The 21,476-nt window shown below is 41.7% G+C and overlaps 1 protein-coding gene across 1 annotated transcript in view; it reads left to right on the top strand.

The window, feature by feature from the left end:
* slc6a7.S (solute carrier family 6 member 7 S homeolog) overlaps positions 1–16,187 on the top strand; it is a 53,807-nt gene extending 37,620 nt beyond the window's left edge. Inside the window, exons 11-14 of the mRNA XM_041588035.1 lie at positions 3,188–3,287; positions 4,391–4,491; positions 8,191–8,358; positions 15,440–16,187. Of these exons, the coding sequence (XP_041443969.1) occupies positions 3,188–3,287; positions 4,391–4,491; positions 8,191–8,358; positions 15,440–15,643 (573 nt within the window). The 3' untranslated portion in view covers positions 15,644–16,187. The remainder of the gene's footprint in view (positions 1–3,187; positions 3,288–4,390; positions 4,492–8,190; positions 8,359–15,439) is intronic.
* Positions 16,188–21,476: the final 5,289 nt, after the last annotated feature.

Genomic DNA, 21,476 nt, shown 5'->3' with positions numbered 1-21,476 from the left:
TGATTTTCACATTGGCTCGCTGATGTGGTCCTCACCCCGACAAACCCTATTCCGGTTGCTGTAATCTCTATGTTGCCTACTTTTGGTAGGCATATTGGGGGAAAGATCCAATCTTTTGGCGACCTAGCCAAATGAGCAGATATTATAATGTATGGTCACCTATACTGTGGCTACACAGCTTTTATTGGTAGTTAGTTGAGATGTTTATAAGACTGGAAATGTATGACAAAAATGTCCGGTATAAAAAATTACCATACATAGCCAGGTTAAAGCTTTCAATTCAACTCATTCAGACCAAGCCACCAGTTTATCTGCCTGTGTATGAGCCCTCCCTGACAGATATTTGTGTGAAAATAAGCCAGATATCTATTGCTAGATTTCAAAATCTTAATGTGCAAGGGCCACGTCAACACATTGATTGCAGTTCTATCTAGGCAGGCCAGCTTGGCCTCCATTATGATCCAATCTTTGGTCAGGGGCCAAATAACCAGATCAGCCAGATTTGGCCAACCACATAGGTCACCAAATGCACTCATTTGTTGACCTTGCCAAATGAGCAGATCTTTAAGTGCATGGTCATCCTAGAATGCCACCCCCTAGAATGTTCTTTATTATTACAGGGAAAATTACCTGATTAAAGGGAAGCTAAAGCTCCATAAATCTCTATAAAACCAAAGACCTGATCATATGCTGGTCTCTGTGCATAGTGCTGATGTGTGGTTTCCTATGTAAAACAGCCCCCCCCCCCCCGAAGGCCTCCAAACTCTCCTATCTCTTAGATACACTGTGCATGGAAAACAGCAGCACTGAGCTTTGAAAATAAGTTCTTGCCCTTTACTGTTAAATTAAAAACAGATGCATGAATACTAAAGGTTAGAATGAATAAGCTCAGACAGACACGTCGGCACATTGGTCACCATTAACATTTGTCCAGAGTTCCATCCCAGAACAGTTTTAAACAACTCAGCAACAAACAATCAGCTGCCAACAATCTTGCCAACAAAAAGTCCCTGGCTCAAAGTAATCTAATATGTTATTTCCTCCAGAGCCTCTTCCAGTGTTACAGTGTCTCATAGAACTGTCTTTATGGGAATATGAATGACTATCTTGGAACCACACATATTGAAAGTAGAAGAGAAGGGAATAGCAGGTATACCAGAGAAAGGTAGAGACAGTATGGCAAGGTCACATCTATAAATTTAGATCACATTGCTTAAACTTTTGCCCTTTCATTGTTGAGAAGTACAATTTCCTTAGGTGAACAGTCAGTGTTTAGACTTCATATAAATAGCTAGGCCTTGTATAATCTGTTTTGATCTAAGCCCAACTACTACTAAAGCAAATCACTTGGAACACTAATTTATAAATGGTTTCTTAGCCATACAAAGGGTCCTAGCACCTGCCCATACACACTCCCATCCCAGTGCATGCGCCGCAGTACTGGGGAGCTGGCCATCTTCAGGGCTCCCCAAAAGTGTCTGGGCAGCATGCCGCCCCTAATATTTTGCTAGCCTAGGCCGGGCCTTTGTGGCCTTGCCACAAATCTGGGCCTGATGGTGATGAATTGTTTGCCATGTGTTTGGCTACCAATGTGTGTTTGGTCAAAACAGCAGAGCTTCAGGGCAGCTGCTAAAGGTTTTGTCACTCTAAGGCTAAAGTCCTTTTATCAGGCAATTGCAATGGAAAAGTGGAAGAAACTAGACTCAGTATGTCACTATATCGGTTATATGCAGTGGCATAACAATAGCAGAAGCAGACTTAGTGGCTACTAGGGGATGGTCAGGAATATTGAGGGCTTAGTGAGAACCCTGTAAAGAAAAAGAGCAGGTACTTGCAAAGACCTATCTTCCAGGCAGATTTGTCAAATCATAAGTATTTTAATGATTTGACTACTTATGATTTGACAAGTCTGCCTGGAAGATTGGTCTTTGCAAGTGCCTGCTCTTTTTCTTTACACGGTGGTCCGCTCCCTATGCTGAGGGTTCAGGACAGTGCACCTGGACCTCTTCTCATAACTAGTGAGTACTATTCGAAACCTGAGAATTTTCTATTGTATTTTACTGCTATCAAAAAGTGTATATCGTTAGTGAGAGCCCTGACCAATAAACAAATGTGCAAATCTTTATATACATGGGAGCAATGGGGTCCCAAAACAGAAATTTTGTGACGCCCAATGAGATTCTACATACCCCTCCAAACTATCAACTAGCAGAATCCTCTGATAGCAGATGTTCCAGAGTTATAGGAGCAAATTCACTAAGAATCGAAGTTGCGCCAGGCGCAACTTCGCCGCACTTAGCCGCACTTCGCCGCACTTCGCCAGGCGAATTTTCGCCAGCACTCTGCAAATTCACTAAACTGCGAAGTTGCGCACAGGGGTAGCGTAAGTTTGCGAAGTTGCACTAGCGTTGTTTCGCTATATAAAGCCAAGTTGCGCTAGCGAAGGCTAATTTGCATACGGCGCGAAATTCAAATTTCAATGGAGGAACACGTATCTGCACTACAAATGCCTACAAAACCTTCAAATCTGCAAATAAAATTTTTATTTTGCCCTACACATGTGCCCACTGTCTAGGTAAGTTGCCATGAGTCAGGAAAAGTAGGGGAGCCCCAAAAATTTTTCGATCTTTTTCAGCCTATCAGCCATCATGTAGAAAACACGCCAGCGTTTTTTGGGACTTAGAAAATTTTTTGACTGTTTTTGAAACAATCCCTATCTACTCTATTGCGCTTTGCCAGGTCTGAGGTGGCGAAGGAAGTCTAGCGTAAAAGGTAGCGTTCGCTACACTGCGCAAGTTAGTGAATTTGCGTAGTTTCGTCGCTAGCAAAAATTCGCCTGGTGTAAGCTTGCGAAGTAACACTAGCGAAACTACGCCAGCGTTCGTTAGTGAATTTGCGCAGTAGCGAAAATGGCCAACGCTAGCGAAAAACCGCTAGCGTTCGGCGCTTCGCGCTTTAGTGAATTTGCCCCATAGTGTGAGCAATCCTGAATAGCAAAAATTATTGATACCATATGAACTATATATGTGACCCAGTAGGGACCCTATATGATAAATGGAGTTTTGTTGGAGCCAATACACAAACATTTCAAGATATGTTCAAGAAATGTCTTTTATTGGACAGACGGATAGGATATTAAGTTGAAGCTTTATTGCATTGCCTGAACATTTGGTCTCTGTATCCATAGGGTGGGATGTATTGGTTGGTGCTGTTGGATGATTACAGTGCTGGATTTGGCCTCCTTGTGATAGTGATTACCTTTAGCCTTTCGGTATCTCGGGTTTATGGTAAGATCCTTGCACTCATCATCTTTGCTTTATGAATATATATTTGTGGGAGTGACCTTATTTTAATTCTTAGTATACTTCTGCCAGCAACTGGAATGCCAAGACTGGCAACCTCCAACTGTTGTAACATAGTAACATAATAAGTTAGGTTGAAAAAAGATGTCTATCAAGTTCAACCTTTTAACTGTATTTTAACCTGCCTAACTGCTAGTTGATCCAGAGGAAAGCAAAAACCCCATTTGAACCCTCTCCTGACTCCAAAATGCAGTCAGACCAGTCCCTGGATCAACTTGTTCTAAGAGCTATCTTCCATAACTTTGTGTTCCCTCCCTTGCTAAAAAACCATCCAACCCCTTCTTAAAGCTATCTAATGCATGAGCCTGTACAACTGATCAAGGGAGAGAATTCCAGATCTTCACAGCTCTCACTGTAAAAAAAAACCTTCCAAATATTTAGGTGTAACCTCCTTTCTTCTAATCGGAATGGGTGATCTCACATCAGCTGGAAAGACCTACTGGTAAATAAAGCATTAGAGAGATTCTTATATGATCCCCTTATATATTTATACATAGTTATCACATCACCCTTTAAGCACCTCTTCTCCAGCGTGAACAACCCCAATTTGGCCAGTCTTTCCTCATAGCTAAGACTTTCCATACTTTTACCATCTTAGTTGTACCCTCTCTAATACAATAATGTCCTGTTTGAGTGATGGAGACCAAAATTGTATGGCATATTCTAGATGGGGCCTTACAAGTGCTCTATACAGTGGAAGAATGACCCCCTCCTCCCATGAATCAATGCCCCTTAAAGTAAAGTTGTTATATTGCAAAGTAATTCAATCTGGGATGAAGGGGGTTATCACTTTTAAGTCAGTTAAGTGAGAATTTGACAGCCCTGCTTTGTTCTGTGCTTCTTGGTTTTATATAAGATGCGTATAAGTAACTTCATTGGTAAGTATAAGCTTGCACCAAGCAGAAATGTTGGACAGGCTTGTGTCTTTTTACATTTGGCCATAAAGTGTAGGTTTAAGTGAGGGCAAAACAAATTAGTTCTTTCTGTTAAAAATCTTTTCAGTTTGTGTTCTGGACATGTTTTTCCAGGTATCAAGAATTTTTGCAGAGATATTCAAATGATGCTTGGGTTCAAACCAGGATTCTACTTCAAAGCTTGCTGGATATTTCTGTCACCAGTGACACTTATTGTAAGTTATCGCTGAGTTTCACAATGATTTATTTTAAATGCATAATAAACCTTAGGTTATAGTGTTGCTGAGATATAAAATCTGCTCTGCATAGATACTTATGTAAACAACAGGTATACGATAAGGATGAAGAATTACCGTTAACGTGATAAAAATGAAAATAAAATGAAAAAATCTTTTAAAATTGGGAGTATGATGAGCTTTTATAAGTTCCTGCTGTTCAAGTTGTAGTTGGGTGTAGGGGTTCCCTTGGCACAGGGGCACCTTTATAACTATTTAGCGATATAGCCACGAATTCAGAAAAGCAAGAAGCACCCTATTGGGGGGAATGTATTATGTTTTGTTAGCTCAAAAAACATTCATAAACCCTTTTGCAAATGTTAGTGACCTTTATGACCAATCTGAGATCTTAACGACGGTTTTAGATTGTATCTGACCTTGGCACGCAATACCATGCAGCACCATGGAACACAATGCAACAGGGTGAGATTTGTTGGATCCTACTACATCTGATCCCCCAATAGTTAGAATTTAAAGTTGGTTCAGATAAAGTCAAATGGTGTTGTTTGTTCAAGGGACACAGATCCGTCAGAGTAAGGAGTTATTCTTCCATTTTACAAAGCCCTGGTAAGACCCTACCAATAATGTATGGTATCTAGTAGTAGTTAAGTCTAAAGCACCTGGACTTTGAGTTTTCTTGAAGATGTTTCATCCCTCATCTGGGCAACTTCTTCAGTTCAACTGAGTGGTAGGGACATTCCCTGACATTTAAACCCTTACGGGTAGTATAGTCATAGACATCCAATCAAAATGGTTCCATTGAATTTATTTAGTAGGTGTCGGCTGAAACTCACAGAAGTGTGAACAATGGTACCTTGATCCTCATAAAGGCAGGTGTTACATTTTCAATATACATGCCTGAATGTGTGCATTGTTTTGAAACCACTGGGGAAAGGCTGTAAAAGGGGCATTGTGTTTTAATCACAAGCAGTGTCACAGGCAGGCCCCCTCCTCTGTTTCTCTGTTCATCTTCTTTGTGCAAAATATTCACATTGTAGCCTTCAAAGGAGTATCCCTTTTCCTGAAACTGCTATATTTTTTAGTTTTGTCCTGAGGAGTTCACCCTCCTATGCTGGGCCATTCTCTTACTGAGTGGTTGTTTAGTGTCCGAAATGCATAGTTGATTTACTTGTGGGAAAGGAAAGTTATTGCCATCCATGCTTTGGTATTGCATTTCCATATTGCCTCAAACAGACTGTATATACCAAACTTATGTCATCTTCCCATTCAAAGTGAACAGTAATTATGTATAAAACTTCCAGTTTGCTTAGGGGCCCCCACAGTCCACCCGGTGCCGCAACCCCCTTTCCCTCAGCGCATTCCTTGGTCTTTTTTTTTGCAGCCACAATGAAGGACAGAGGTAGGTCAGGTGGCAGCACCCAGGGCTTCTGCGAGAGCAGGTTAGAGTCAGCGGAGCAAACAATGGCTGGGGCCCACCGGGTTTTTTCCCAGTGTCCTGCTGGCCCAGCAATAGGTCAATTGATTCACACTTTGGTAATGCTTATTACCGCTTTTACCACTCTAATATTTGCAGCTGCACTAGAATGAACACTGCCCAATTATTAGGAATAATGTGCCATCCTTCAAAGGCAAGCTTGATTTAGCTAGGAAAATTGCTTTATTCCCATTCTAATGACGTTACTTCTAAAATCCAAAATAATAAAATGAAACCTGTAAACATTAGCTATAATATAAGAAATTCTTAGGGGCATTTGGGGATACAGGAGAAACAGCAGTTGAGGAAAGCCCTGTTGCAAGATTGTGTGACAGACCTCTGAATCCCCAGGGCTATGGAAGCCCTTTTCCAAACACAGCAGCTTAATCTCCCTAATAATACATTTTGCTTTGGACATTTGGATAATCACATCATTTACACTCAATTTGTAGAAGAGCTGCACCCACTCAGTTACAGTTTAGCTCCATGTTTAACATCTCATCTATACCAAGGATACATAAATTAGATTTATATGGATATGATGTGTGTCAAAGGGAATACAAAGCCTTCAATAACACTTCTGATTCACTGTGAGCTAACCAAATATAGTTGGGCTATATTTTCTATCATGCTCCAACATATTAGCAAGGGTGATTAGCATTAGCCATATTGTAGTCCATGTGCATAAGAGAAGAATATTTAAAGGAGAAGGACAGCTCCTATCCAAGGGGGGGGTGCCAAAAGTTAGGGAACCCCAAAGGATTTGAAATGACCCGATACCCCAAGCCTTATAGCAGAAAAACTGTACCAGCTGTGGGCAGTTGCGAGCGAGCTATCCTTTTCACAAGTAGGGTTGCCACCTTTTCTGCAAAAAAATACCGGCCTTTCTATATATTTATCTTTTTTCCCCTATTAATAACATTGGGATCAGCCATCATTTTTACCTGACAGGAGAAGGAGGGAGAGACCTGCTAAACACTACGAGCCATATATTACACCTACAGTTTGTAAGTAGGCAATCCAGCCAAACGTTGGTGGAAAAATTTGAAAAACTTTACATGACACCAATAAGAGTGGAAATCTAAACCTCAAAAAAAACCTGGACACTGGGTGTTGGTGTGATATTGAAACATATTGCGCTATTTTTTTCCTACTCTGTTGCCGTAGGCGCTGATCTGTATATACATTTTTGGATACTTTTCTGTGCAGCTGAGAGACTGTGGGAAGATCGGCAAGAGAAAATGATTTTAAAGGACTTTTTTCATTTTTTAAAAATATTTTCTGATAATCCTACTCGCAAGGAGATTGTAGCTTTCCTTCTACTTTAATGGTTTGCTAAAGTTTTTCCCAGCAGCCTATTTAATATCTGATGAGAATCCTGTCTTATCTATGTGTATCCTACTTAGTGGTGCATGGGCAAGAATGAAAACTACAGGACCCACACATTTACCCATGGGTCTGGTGGTTTTGGGTCAACAAATGTTTCCTTTAGCAGATTGCAGACAAGTGGTAGCCAAGCCCTGCCCAGTCCCTCCAGTAATGTCCCTGCAATAGCCTGCCCTTGTCACCAATGGGAAAGGGTTAGTTTTCCCAACCACCCATGATCCACTACTGGAGGAATTTTTTGACAGGATTCTCCCCATTTGGGTGGGTTTAGTTGGTTCTATGACAGATCCTGCACCAATAAGCAACATGTACAGAACAGGCAATTATAATTTGCAGGGGGGAAAGTTGGGCTGGTTCAGGAGGGGTGAGTTGGGGTTGGCATTACTGTTCCCAGGCATTAAACACAGAACCCCTAACAGCATAATGTCCTCCACTCTGTTGTTTGATTACACTATCACAGGACTGTCAAAATGAGCCAGATGTGGCCCTACAAGGTACTTTTATGGCCCCTTCTCTGCCTATGAACTCCATAAACTGCTGTATATGACATGACTGCAAAATAGTGGCAGTTCCTATGTTGCTAGTCATTGTGTCCAACTGTGAACAGTCCCTTGGAAGTGCTCTATGGATCAATGGCTGTTGTTTTATAAGACATGATATACTGTAACATTATTAACCCATTTGTTCCAGCAAAAGCAGGTTGAGACTTACTGACCCAAATAACACGTTTGCAGTTGAAAATATTCAACATGGCACATCAGCTCAATTTATGATATGCACTGAATTTGTTCACTGTTGCCTTTTTTCTTTGATTCCAGTGCCTGTTAGGCTACAGTATTCTGAAATATCAGCCATCGCAGTATGGAACCTATCAATTTCCCCTCTGGTCTGAAGCGTTGGGAATTCTAATGGGGCTTCTCTCCTGCATGATGATTCCAATCGGAATGCTGGTTGCCATTTTAAAGGAAGAAGGGTCTCTCTGGGAGGTAAGGAAGGTTTAACTGCTCTAACAGACACTCAATGGCAGTCATCTGCAGCATATATTAAAAAATTGCATGAGAGCTCATTTTTAACCCTTTGCAATCTGTGGTGCTGGTACCTTGTTAAATCTATGGCACTGACACTCATGTTAAAATCTATGGCATGATATTGTACAGGAGTCCTCTATCTAGTTGTCTATCTCTCGATAATAAAATCCAAGACCTGTCTTTGCTGCTGGAGAAATAAGACTTTTGCAACATTGAAAAACAAAAGAAACAACTGTAACAAATTGTAACAACTACTCCACAGTTTACAGACAGCATGCAGGAACTACATAACCCACAATGCATTGCACTGTCCATTCCTTATTGAAATCACGAGTACAGGGAATTGTGGGGTATGGAGGCACTAGGGTTGCCAGGTTGCCTGTTTTCCAGCCAAATTGGGTTACTAATTTAAAGCACAGGCTTTTGAAAGTACAAATCAGCCAAGGTATGGATCTGGGCTACTTTTTCTGTCTTTGGCTGGTTTGTACATTGGAAACCAGCCAAAGTTTTTTCTTGCCCTAATGTGCCAAGCTACATCTCCCAGTGCACATTGGGTAATGTCTTTTTTGTTTAACAATTTCCCGACTGCCAAGTTTAATGTAAGACTACAATATCCAGCGGCCATGGGACAGACATGTAGAAGTCTGGAGTTACCAGATTTTGGGCTCTGTATCTAGGGTTGCTACCTGGCCAGTATTTTACCTGCCTGGCGGGTAAAAATGACGGTTGATCCCAATGTTATTAATAGGGAAAAATATAAATATATAGGAAGGCCGGTATTTTTTTCCAGAAAAGGTAACAACCCTACCTGTAAACCAGTGTTCCATCCCTCTTAAAGAGGTTGTTCAGTAAATTAACTTTTAGTATGATTTAGAGAGTGATATTCTATGACAAATGGCAATTTGTTTGTTTGCTCATTTTTGATAGTTTGTGGTTTTTGAGTTATTTAGCTTTTTGGTCAGCAGCTTGCAATTTTAGCAGGCTGGTTGCTAGGGTGCAAATTACCCTAGTGACCATGCATTCCTTTAAATAAGAGACTGGAATATGACTAGGACAGGGCCTGGATAGAAAGATGAGTTATAAAATGTAGCAATAACAATACATTTGTAGCCTTACAGAGTATTTGTTTTTAGATGGAGTCAGTGACCCCTATTTGAAAGCTGGAAAGAGTCAGAAGAAGAAGGCAAATAATTAAAAAAAATATATAAAAATAAATAATGCATCCCAATTGAAAAGTTGCTTAGAATTAGCCATTCTGTAACATACTAAAGGTTAACTTAAATATAAACTGCCCCTTTCTCACATTTTTCAGTGACTTTCCTCAAATTCAGACAATTATGGGGCAAAAATCTGCTGGCCACCAAAATGTCTAAAGGTTGACCCGTTTTACCAATATTTGATACAATTGTGTAATGTATTAGGGTCTTATGGGGCCCCTATACTGCCTGGGCCCCCCTCTATAGTTATGCCCCTGGTGACAAATGACATTACTGTATGAAGATAAAGCCACACCTCTCACCTTGGTATTCCTGCCTTGGTGGTACAGATCTCTCTAGACCAGTGATCACCAACCAGTGGCTCGTGAGCAACATGTTGCTCACCAACCCCTTGAAAGTTGCTCCCAGTGGCCTCAAAGCAGGTTCTTATTTTTGAATTCCTGGTTTAGAGACACATTTTGGTTGCATAAAAACAGATGTACTGCCAAACAGAGCCTCCTGTAGGCTGCCAGTCTACATAGGGACTACTAAATGGCCTGCCAGCACTTATTTTGCAACACCAAGAAACATTTTTCATGCTTGTGTTGCTCCCCAACTCTTTTTAGACTTGAATATTGCTCATTGGTAAAAAAAGGTTGGGGATCCCTGCTCTAGACGGTTGGCACATGTCAGTACAATGCAGAGAATGTTAAGAGAATCGCACAAACACCATATATGTTGCAGGTGGGGAGCTTACCCCTTTAATTGTGACCACCTGTGCATCAGGTGGTCACAATTAAAGGGGTAAGCGCCCCACCTGCAACATATATGGTGTTTGTGCGATTCTCTTAATATTCTCTACATTGGACAGGCAAATCTGTCCCATTTTGCTTCATGGACAAATTTGCGAATTTTCACATATATTCCTTTTTTTTTACTTTTTCACCACACATATCATGCTATTTTTGGGATAAGTTTTAAATGCCTCTTGGCTAGTTTTTGACTGGTTTTGTAGCTGACTTTGGCTGGTTTTGAGAATTAGACTTGGCAACCCTGTCTGGAGGATGCAGTGATATTGTAGGATGAGGGCTGTAAGCAAATCAGAGGAAGAACAACCGGTTACAAGGCTGATTTTAATAAAACAAATGAAAAGCTGCGTTATAATGAAGCAAGATGTATGTATCCCTATTCTGTATGGTACTCGTTTGTATGGAGTTGTGTAGTAAGTATGAACATAACAAGAGGAACCAGAATAACTGTACGGAAAAAACATGTATGTCAATTTTTTTTTGGTTTTCAATGCAGTCATTGTATCAGGTTCTGTCTCTTATATATAAAGAAAGGAATTATCTCCTCCCCCACACTGTGGAATTCCACTGTATCTCCGCATGCTGGTCTAGCCTCTGTGTTACTATGGTAACTACACACGGAGCAAGAGAGACTATTATATTTTATTTTTTTAATTAGATTTAATGGAAGTGTGACTTACGGTGTGAATCACCCCTCACTTCCTCTCTGGGAAGAGAGACAGGTTTAACAGCATGGAAAAGTAACACATTCCCCACTCCAGCAATATTCACATGACACTCCGGCAATCATGCACCATATGACATTGAGTCATTGTTAACTGTGCTATTACCACAGCACAAAGACAAAAAAATTCAGCATTGCCAGTATAAGACAGGCTTTTTTTCCCAGTTTCCTACACTACAAACATACAGACAGGTTCATTGGCTGCTGAAAAAACTAACCATTGTAGAGTACATGTCCATGAGATAGGGACCTTTGATTTTAATCTCCACTGGGACAGAGACTGATGTGAATGATGTATAGGATCTGCAGTGACCTCTACTGGAAGCAACATGGAGTTAGCCAAGTATATGTACAAATAGGTTTTCAGCCTGTTCTGATGATACCTGTTCTCCAGTAATTCTTACACAACTCCAAGATTCTCAGAAATATAATAAACAAGCAACCAATCTGCATTTGCAAAAAAAAAAAAAAAAACCCAGATGCAAACATTTGCAATTGCACCTCCATTCCTTGCATCACATATGGGTAAAAATACTTAAAAAACTTACTATAATAAGGAAAATTGCTAATTCACAGTAACTGCATTTAGGGGGTTATTTTCTGGAAACCACTCTAATCAAATCCACACAGACCCCCCCCCCCCTATTTATCAATACATTTTCGCAAATTTTTCTTGTGCGAGAAAAGTCTGAGAAATCTGAATCCTACAATTTGTTCGGATTTTGCACTCAAAACCCAGCTCAACTCTTCTAATTGGTAACGGGACATCTGCCATTGACTTTTACATGTTCTCGGCAGTTCTGAGTTGGAGTAATTTTTCACCTGACTTTAAACACCATCGGACTTTAATAAAACCTGACAAATTTGAGGGTTTTTTTTCCTACGAAAAAAATCTTTTTTCCCCTTTAAACGTCAAACCAGAATAATCCAGATTTTAGTAAATAACACCCTTATTATTTATTGTAATAGATTTCCTAGTTGTATATGGGACATAGGTAAAAAAGTAATGCCATTCTTTTGTAGAGAAAGGCATATGTTATCTCACTTTTAACGCTATATATAACCTGGCTAACTGCTAGTTGATCCAAAGGAAGGCAAAAAGCCATGTATGAGGCCTCTCAAATTTGCCTCAGTGGGGCTAAAATTCCTTCCTTACTTCAAAATGCCAATCAGACAAGTCACTGAATCCAGGGGCGCTTCACCAATGAGGCGACTTGAGACTGTCGTCTCAGGCGGCAGCGCCCCACTAGGTACCAGGGGCGGCAAAAATGCCGCTCCTGGTACTTTAAGAGCCAAATTTCCGGTTTTCAAACCGGAAATTTGGCTCTTCTAGCGCAGAGAACACAGTAAGGCTCTCTGCACTAGTGCCCTGGCCCTCTCTGCTGCCCTGGTGGACCCCCTCAGGCACAAAAAGGTAAGCGCACGGGGGAGGGGGGGCGGCAGCAACTGCTGCTGCCTCGGGCGGCGGAGGGGCCAGGATCGCCCCTGACTGAATCAACTTGCACTTTGAGCTATCTTCCATAACCCTGTATTCCCTCACTTGCTAAAAAGCCATCCAACCCCTTCTTAAAGCTATTTTATATATCAGTCATCAAGACTCGTTCATCGAGAAAATTACACAACTTCCTTTCGTCTATTAAGAATGGGTGACCTTGCTTGAGCTGGAAGGACCAACTGGTAAATAAAGCATTAGAGAGATTATTATATGATCCCCTTATACACAGTTATTATTCCTTAAGCTCCTCTTCTCCTGTGTAAACAACCCAAATTTGGCCAGTTTTTTACTCATAGTTGAGATTTTCCAAGCCTATGACTAAGTGCCCTAGTGACACGAAACGCGTTAGGCATGAGTTGTTTATACAAATAAAATATTTCTAATTTTTATTTATTATCAGTCTGATCTATGCGTGACCTATTTGAGTGCCTTGCTCCAACATTTTGATTTTCCATACCTTTTCCTTTTCTGGACCCTCTTTAATTCAATAATGTCCCATTTAAACAATGGGGTTCCTTTGTTCCCAGCACCTACCAACTCAGGGTCATCCTGTGCCATTCAGCAACACCTTAAATTTATGACAAAATAGAACAGTATTAAGCACATATCTGTGGCGCATTATGGTTGCAATGAGGTCTAGTTCCTAAAGGAGTGGTTGGAACATGTGTGTAGAGGAAGCATACATCGGCACCACAAATAATGTCGGGACCAGCCCAGGCAGACCAAAGAGGGCCTTACTGAACGTATGTGATCTGTTGACTTGGAGTACATTTTTTAACAGCAATTATTTCTGTTAAGGGTTACTATTAAAAAGTTATAGACACATTAAGTTTTGGAATTTATCATTTGTATGAAAGGGTCACTGAAGCTTCAAATGTTCCTATGGAATTGTGTGGGGAACACCAATGCTGAAATTAATTTATGGCATGTATTGTCCCCTAGGTGATAAAAAAGGAAGGTTAATAAATACTTCAACTGAATAGTAGAGGGGCTGCAGGGGCTTCTTTATGGTGGTGCCTCAAACAACATATGTAAAACTCCCTGCTTCACCACAAGTAAGCAAACAGTGGGTGGGCAAGTGGGGAGGGCACACTGCATGGGGGGGTTAGTGTGTGCATGCAGTAAAAGTGTGGGCTATCCTGAAGATTTCAGGGGGGCCTGCCAGACATAGTTACACTGACCAGAACACCCCAGGTGTATAAAGCAGATCAGATTCAGGGAACCACAGTGGGACCGAAGTTCAGTGCCTCTTTTCCCGGATGGCATGAACTGTGGGCACCCCATCATCAGCAAGTGTTCAAGTGGTGGCGGACTCTATGCTCTGTTGATGTTCTACCTCACTGTGCTCCATGGGAGTAAGTATGTGACTTTCACATTAACTACAATCACAAACACAATCGGGTGCATAAGAACTTTATAGGATAACCTGACATCATTAAGTGTGAACGTCATAAGTGGTATCATAGATTTGGATGTTCAGTAAATCATCTGTTCATGCTATAAACCCATTGGTGCCCTTCTACTGTATTTCTTCTGTTGCTGCATGTGTGAGGTATAGTCTTTACAGGTGACTAGAAACATAGATATGCTATCAAGTGTCTTCACAAGAACATGCCCATGTGTGATTAGTTGCCCCTGGCTTCCTAAGACAGACTTTCCTATACCCCATCCCAGCCTAATATTTGGTGCTTCTGTGTGGGTCAAGGGGAGCCACCTCGCTAATGCAGAGAGCACAATTGTACTTTCTGCACTAGAATTTTGGCTCTTATGGTCACCAGAATCACTTTCTGCTGCCTGAGGCAAGTTGCCAGATCATAGCAGTGCCCCTATGCTGGGCAACACAATTAATTAAAGTAAAGCAGGCTAGCACACACAGCGAGTTAAACCGGGGTCATACCCCTGGTGCGTTTATTTGTGACGAAATAAACGGACCAGGGGTATGACCCAGGTTTAACTCGCTGTGTGTGCTAGCCTGCTTTACTTGAATATTCGTCTTTTTTGGGGTGCCGTCTCCCTAAGGCTTCTAAGCACCAAGCGGAAACACTACTGAAGGGCCTGAGTGTGCACGTGACCTTCCTTGTACAACACAATTAATTAAACACACTACTGAATGCAGGCAGTGGTTTGTGAGTATGTTGCCCTCCCATGCAGTATGCCATTCATTTCCCTGATTGGCTGGCCTCCCCTAAGTGATGAGTTTCATTCTCTTTTTGGCTTCTTGTAAAATGATCATAACACATTAGGAGCCCTGTTAGCTGAGAAGCTAAAAGGTCAGTCAGCTATAAAGTCAATAAATAAAATATGGAGAGAAGGCGCACACCCATTAAAGTAAAATGAGGGGTGCTAATCCATAGGGGTCTCCCCATAAGGGTGTCCAAACAAAACTATAGATACTCAGAGTAATGGATAGCAGACCCAATTTGAAAAAATAGTAGAAAATATATTACAAATAGGAAAAGAAAAATACAAAAATTATACAAAAATATTAAATAATATAACAGTGAGCCCCAGCTATAAAGTCAATGACTGCTTTAACAAGGTTGAATAAAAAAGCAGAAGAAAAATATTAATATTCAGATTTTAATATTTCCATTAGTCAATTTCATTGAAAAATTAAAAAGTAAGGTACAGTAGCCCTGTGTAGTGCAGACACACTTGTATCTTTCATAAATATATATATTAACATCTTATTTGCATCCTTTGATTAATCCAATCCTAAATTGTGTATTCATTCTTTGAAGCTACTTACTGCTAATGAAGTTACGGGTACAACAATTTTCTAATGCTAACCATTTGCTCTCTCCAACAAAAACAGCGAATACGGCAAGCAAGCAGACCCGCAATGGACTGGGGCCCATCTTTGGAAGAAAACAGGACAGGCATGTATGTGAATACCCTAGCAGGAAGTCAGTCCCCCAAGCCTTTGATGGTCCACATGCGGAAATACGGTGGCATCACAAGTTATGAAAACACAGCCATTGAGGTGGATAAAGAGATTGAGGAGGAGTCCATGATGTGATTGAACTAAAAAGATGGAGGTGGATTCTCTTCTGCAGGGCTTAGACATGCTTCCATTGCATGGGACATCGCTGTTCTTGTTCCAGTGTCCAATGAGGATCTTAAAAACGGAGGCCCTAAATTACAATGATCGGTAGCTCTTTCTGTGGGACTGCATACTGAGATGTTTTTTGTGGATGTCATGTTATTGGTATTGTCTCACTCTTTGTGACTCTGTGTCTATATGCCTGTGTTTGGGAGACTGATGGCTTGTTTTTGTTAATGTACCTGGTGGAAATATTTTCATACAGACTATAGGCTAATTGATGGTTGTCATTGGCAGGTTCCCTGCAAAGCAAATCTTGGAGGTGTTTGAAATAGATTTTTGTTACACTATTGTGTTTGCGGCCATGATGGTTTCTAGAGTTAAAGAAATACATTGTCATATAATTTCTCTCTTTTTAATTTCGTAAATTCATTTAATTTATTTTTGTAAACAGGGTTAAATATGGCTGCTTCATACGAGAGCCAATTTCCGTAAAAGTAAATATATTTTTTAAAAAGAATATCGTCTGACCAGAGTCAATGCTGTGGAAATCCACACACTTATACCTATAGGCATGGGTCAGAGTTTCCTAAACTTTGGGGTTGGTGCCCCTATAGGAAAACCGGTCTAGCTCCCAGTTATTGTGAGATTTTTTCAATTATAAGATAGTTCCATTATATTATAGTACTGGAAGCTCAGCTTGAGAGTCAGTTAGGTGAGATGTGGGGTAAGCGTTTCCTATCCTAGATATTCTTCAAATGATAACTGAATTGCTAATACAGGAATGTTTTCTCCCTGGCTAACGGGACCTCAAATGCGGCCTCCAATTATATAAGTCGAAATACCAAGCGCTGATGGTGGGTTCAACATGCATCAGCAGGAATTTGGCTTTATACCTATATGCCTCATAGCCTATTAGGAATATTTCTAGAAGACCGGTCAAAAAGCCGGCAATGGTGATGGTTCATGGTATATTGTTTTTGACAGGAAGGAATAATTTATTGTCACATGATATCAGGAAGTACATTTGTTCATGCAAGCAGAAAAATGTAAACACTTTTCTATAGTTAGTAACTCGTATTTTTATACACGTGATTGGGAAACAGAGATAGAATTGATTAGAATTTCTTACCTGTAAATTGTCTCTTCTTTAGGTCCCCTCAGGCAGCACACCAAAGATATATAGCATCTCTTCCTAAGGAAAGGAAACAAGAATAAAATACCCCACCCCAAAGCCGGACCAGGCCGGCCAGGCACCCTAGGCAACCGAGTTGCGAGTTGGCGCTCCCATGCACAAATTGGTGCATGCGCAGAATTGCAATTACACGGATTACACAAATTTCAGCGGGAGTCGGGAGAGAGGGGACCAGTCATTGGGAAGGGGACAGAGAAGGTATGTGCCTGGCACCCCCCAGCTTTGAGCCCTAGGCATGTGTCTACTATGCCTACCCCTAGTTCCCTGCACCCTTCCTCCCACTGCCCCCCTGTATTAGTTAACAAGACCAAGACTCAGAGGCTGCTTTGCCCGATATTTTATTCAAGGGGTGGAATAAATGGTGCTGTTTGAGACAACCTGAAGAAAAGACAATTTACAGGTAAGAAATTCTAATCTTTCATCAGCACCATCTTTCTTCAGCACACCAGAGATTTTGAAAAGATCAAGGGGAGGGAACACAAGCCGCCTGTAATACTTTCTGACCAAAAGCATCCTCCCTTGAAGAATATACATCCAGCTTGTAGTGCCTGGAAAACGTATGCATCGAAGTCCACGTTGCAGCTTTACAAATTTGTTCTGCCAATGCCTCCGTTCTTTGCGCCCAAGTTGTAGCTACTGCTCTAGTCAAATGCGGTTTAATTCTGGCAGGTAGAGACAGACTTCTAGACTCATAAGCCAGAGCAATAACCCATGGCTGGAACTAGGGGAAGGCAAAAGAGGCACATGCCTAGGGCGCAAAGCTTGGGGGCGCCAGGCACATACCTCACATGCAGCCTACCCCTAGTCTGGCAATTGTTACCTCAGTGAAAAGTAGTTGCACTCTCTCTCTGAAGTGATTTGACCACAACCACACTCGGCTGCTTGTGTTGAGCACATGCGTCCTCGGTTGCGCACGTTCGTCCCCGGTTACGCACGTGCTTCCCTGGTTACGCACGGTTATGCAGTGCCGGGCCTGGCCCGGCACTGCAATAACCTACCTTGGGTCATAGGGTTTGAAGCAGTTAATCCTTTAGATGGGCCTGAAAAATTAAGGAAGAGATTATTCAATTTCCTGAATTGTGCTGATTTAGACAAGTAGAATCTGTTTATCTTGGAATTTTCTCTTGTAGCCATGAGATCCGTAGTTGGACCCCATTGATGAATCAGCAGTTGAAAGACTGACGGACTGAAAGACAATTCCCCAGGCATTACCAGTCAGTGGCTTAGAAAATCTGCTCTGATGTTGTTTGAACCCTTTATAAACACCGCCTGCGGCGTCTGCAGATGCATTTCTGCCCAACACAAGATTCTGAGCATTAGGAGTCCCTCCTTGTCTGTTCAGGTGAGCCACTACAGTGGTGTTGTCTGTTCTGATTTTTATTGCCTGGCCTCTGGTCAGGTGTACCGTTGCTTTGAGAGCCCTCCAAACAGCCAGGAGCTCCCGGTGATTGGAGGAGAGAGACGCCTCCTAAAGAGACCATGGGGGAAATTCACTAAGGTGCGAAATGGTGAACGCTGGCGAGAATTTGCCAGCATTAAGTAAGTTCGATATTTCACCTATTTACTAATGGGTGCTGGCGAAAATACGCTAGCGAATGAGATAGACTCTAGCGCAACTTCGCACTCTAACACCAGGCGAATTTTCACCAGGGCTAAAGAATGTTTTTACGCAAATTCACTAAAAAGTTGATTTTACTGAACGTTACCTCTGACGCCAGACTTGCCTTCGCCAGCTCAGACCTGGCGAAGTGCAATAGAGTAGATAGGACTTAAAAAAAAAAAGTCCCAAAAAAACGCTGGCGTCTTTTCCATTTTCATGGGTGATAGGCTGCAAAAGGGTGAAATTTTTTTTTTGAGTAACCTGCTTCCCCCCCACACATATGGCACATGACATAAACTATACTCTGGGCACATGTGAAGGGCAATAAAACATCTCTATTTGCATTTAGTAAGGTTCCCTAGGCTTGTGTAGTTTTATGTATTTTCTGTAACATATATACGTCCATTCAAAGGTTAAGTTCCCGCCGTATGCAAATTCGCTTTGCCTGGTGAATTTTCGCTAGCACAACTTCGCTACCTTTTGTTTCACTGGGCGCAACTTCACATTTTAGTGAAGTTGCGTAGCGCTGGCGAAAATTAGCAAGGTGAAGTGCAATGAAGCGATCGCTGGTGCAACTACGCCAGTTAGTGAATTTGCCCCAATGCTCCAAAGTTGCTCCCCACCCTTGCCTGCTGGCATCGGTGGTGAGAATGAGCCACCGCTCTATGACCCATGGAACTCCCTTGGATAAGTTGGGGTCTTTCCACCAACTGAGCGAGTGTCTCACATGAGAAGGTAGCATCATGGGATTGTTGAGAGAGCTCTCTGTGCCATCCCAAACTCTCAATATTGCTCTCTGAAGAAGCATCATGTGCAGTCTGGCCCAAGGCACCGCTTCTATAGTTGCTATCAATGCTCCCAGGGCTGACATGACCTCCCTGATCGAGACTTCCCTCTGCTGAGAGAGACTCGACAAGGCACTGCACAGGCTGACCTTCCTCAACTGAGGAAGGAAGGTACAAACTTGTTCTGAGTCCAGCAGGACTCCCAAGAACTGCTTCCTCTGAGACGGAACAAGATCTGACTTCTGGTTGCAACCTAGGGTCTCTAGACAGGAAATTGTTCTCCATAAATGCGAAGTAGACTGCTGTAATATGCTTTCAATAGCCAGTCATCCAGATAATGAACAATTGGAATGCCTTGGGTTCTTGGAAAGGCTACTACCACCACCAGGACTTTGGTGAAATGCGAGGGGATGCCGACAGCCCGATGAGCAGAGCCGCAAACTGATAATGAGTTGTCTTGTGCTGTTAGCAATTCTCAAGAACTGTTGATGTCCCTCCCAAATGGGAATATGGAGGTAGGCGTCCTGAAGATTGATTGTCACTATGAAATCTCCTTCATGCTAGATTGAGACTGCTGATCTAACCCTTTCCATCCTGAAATTAATCTTTTTCATGAAAGTATTTAAATAAATCAAATTGATTATAATTCAAAACTTGCCTGACAGTTTGGGGACCAAAAAAAATGAAGAATAGACTCCCTTTCTCACTTCACCTCGAGGAACAGGAAGTAAAACACAGGAATGCGCAAATTCTTTAATTCCCTTGAGAAGATATGTTCTCTTCACAAACACTCTGGGAATTCTTGTGCAAAGAAAACAAGGTTTTGGGTGAGAGGCCAACTCTAGCCTATACCCTTCCCTGATAATACTCAGAACCCAAGGATCGCTGATGATCCTTGTCCATTTGTGAAAAAAACAACGAAGTCTTCCGCCCACAAGTTGGCTTGAGAACTGATCCATTTTACGAGATTCTTCTGACATATTTCCTCTCCTCTGAGGTTTACCTGGCCTGCCATAGATGGAACGAAAAAAGGTCTTTTTCCCTCTCTCTAGGTCCTTTGGACTGATTTGATGGGCAAAAAAAATTCCTTTGGGGAAAAAAACTTTTATCCTGAGGCAGTTTTTTTCTCTCCTAGTTTAGAAACCAGAGCTTCCAACTTAATGATTTCCATTGAAGATTTCATATCTTCATGAGAGACCGCATCCTCCATATCCTGATCCAACTGAGTGAGCCATAGCCTAATAGATCGGATGACACAAGCTTTGGCCACTCCTGGCCTAAATCTTGAAAGCAGCATCCACCTTACGATCAATAGGATCTCTAAAACTGGCTCCATCCTCAACCAGAATAGTCGTCCTCTTTGCTAATCTGACCACTTTCACATCGACCTTAGGCGACTCCTTATCAAATGGAAATAATGCCTTTAATTTCCTTGGCAGCATCAATCTATTTTCAGGCTTCACCAATCTTTTTGAAATCATACTCAAAATCACCTCATGCACCAAAAATACTCTAAGTGATTTCTTACAACCCGAAAACATCATGTCCTGTTTGAGCGTGGTTTATCTTAAGATCCATTGAGGATCTGACAGTTTTAACAAGATAATCTATAGTTTCTACCACAAACACTACACAAATTATCAAGACTTCATGTATTTATGGCACCTCCACCTGGCTAGCAGCAGAAGTTCTTGCCTGTTGCTGGGATTGGGCAGATGCTCTAAACGTATCAAAGGTTGGTTGTATAGTAGACTTGAACCAGGACATGAACTCCGTCATAGATTCTGGCACTACTTTTAAAAATTATCCTTAAAACAATCTGGACAAATCCTCTAAGGAAAATCCCAAGAAAGCCTGGTCTTGCAGAGTGCATATCTTTTAGACCCCTCTCTATCCTGATCTCTAGCTTCAGAACTGGACGACATGACTATAAAACAGAAAAAATGGATGTATAAGTCTAACAATCTATACAGTCTAAGCTGCCCCAATAGCCAAGCCTAGCTAGCAGCAGAAGCACAAAGTTAATGCTTACCAGAACCAGTAATCTACATACAGCAGTCGCAGTTTAGGGAGGATATACCAGTAACTGAAATTTCCAACTTTTCAATTTGTCGGCTGTCACGTGACCTGCAGCTGCAACCCGGAATTGAAGAAAACCAAGTTTGCAAGCTAGCGTGAGTGCCGCACTAGCCTGTTCCACAGCCGCACAGATTTCTCAGCACTGGCTGG

Source organism: Xenopus laevis, chromosome 3S (assembly GCF_017654675.1).
Source record: "Xenopus laevis strain J_2021 chromosome 3S, Xenopus_laevis_v10.1, whole genome shotgun sequence".
Lineage (NCBI taxonomy): Eukaryota > Metazoa > Chordata > Amphibia > Anura > Pipidae > Xenopus > Xenopus laevis.
This window is presented reverse-complemented; position numbering and strand designations above follow the sequence as displayed.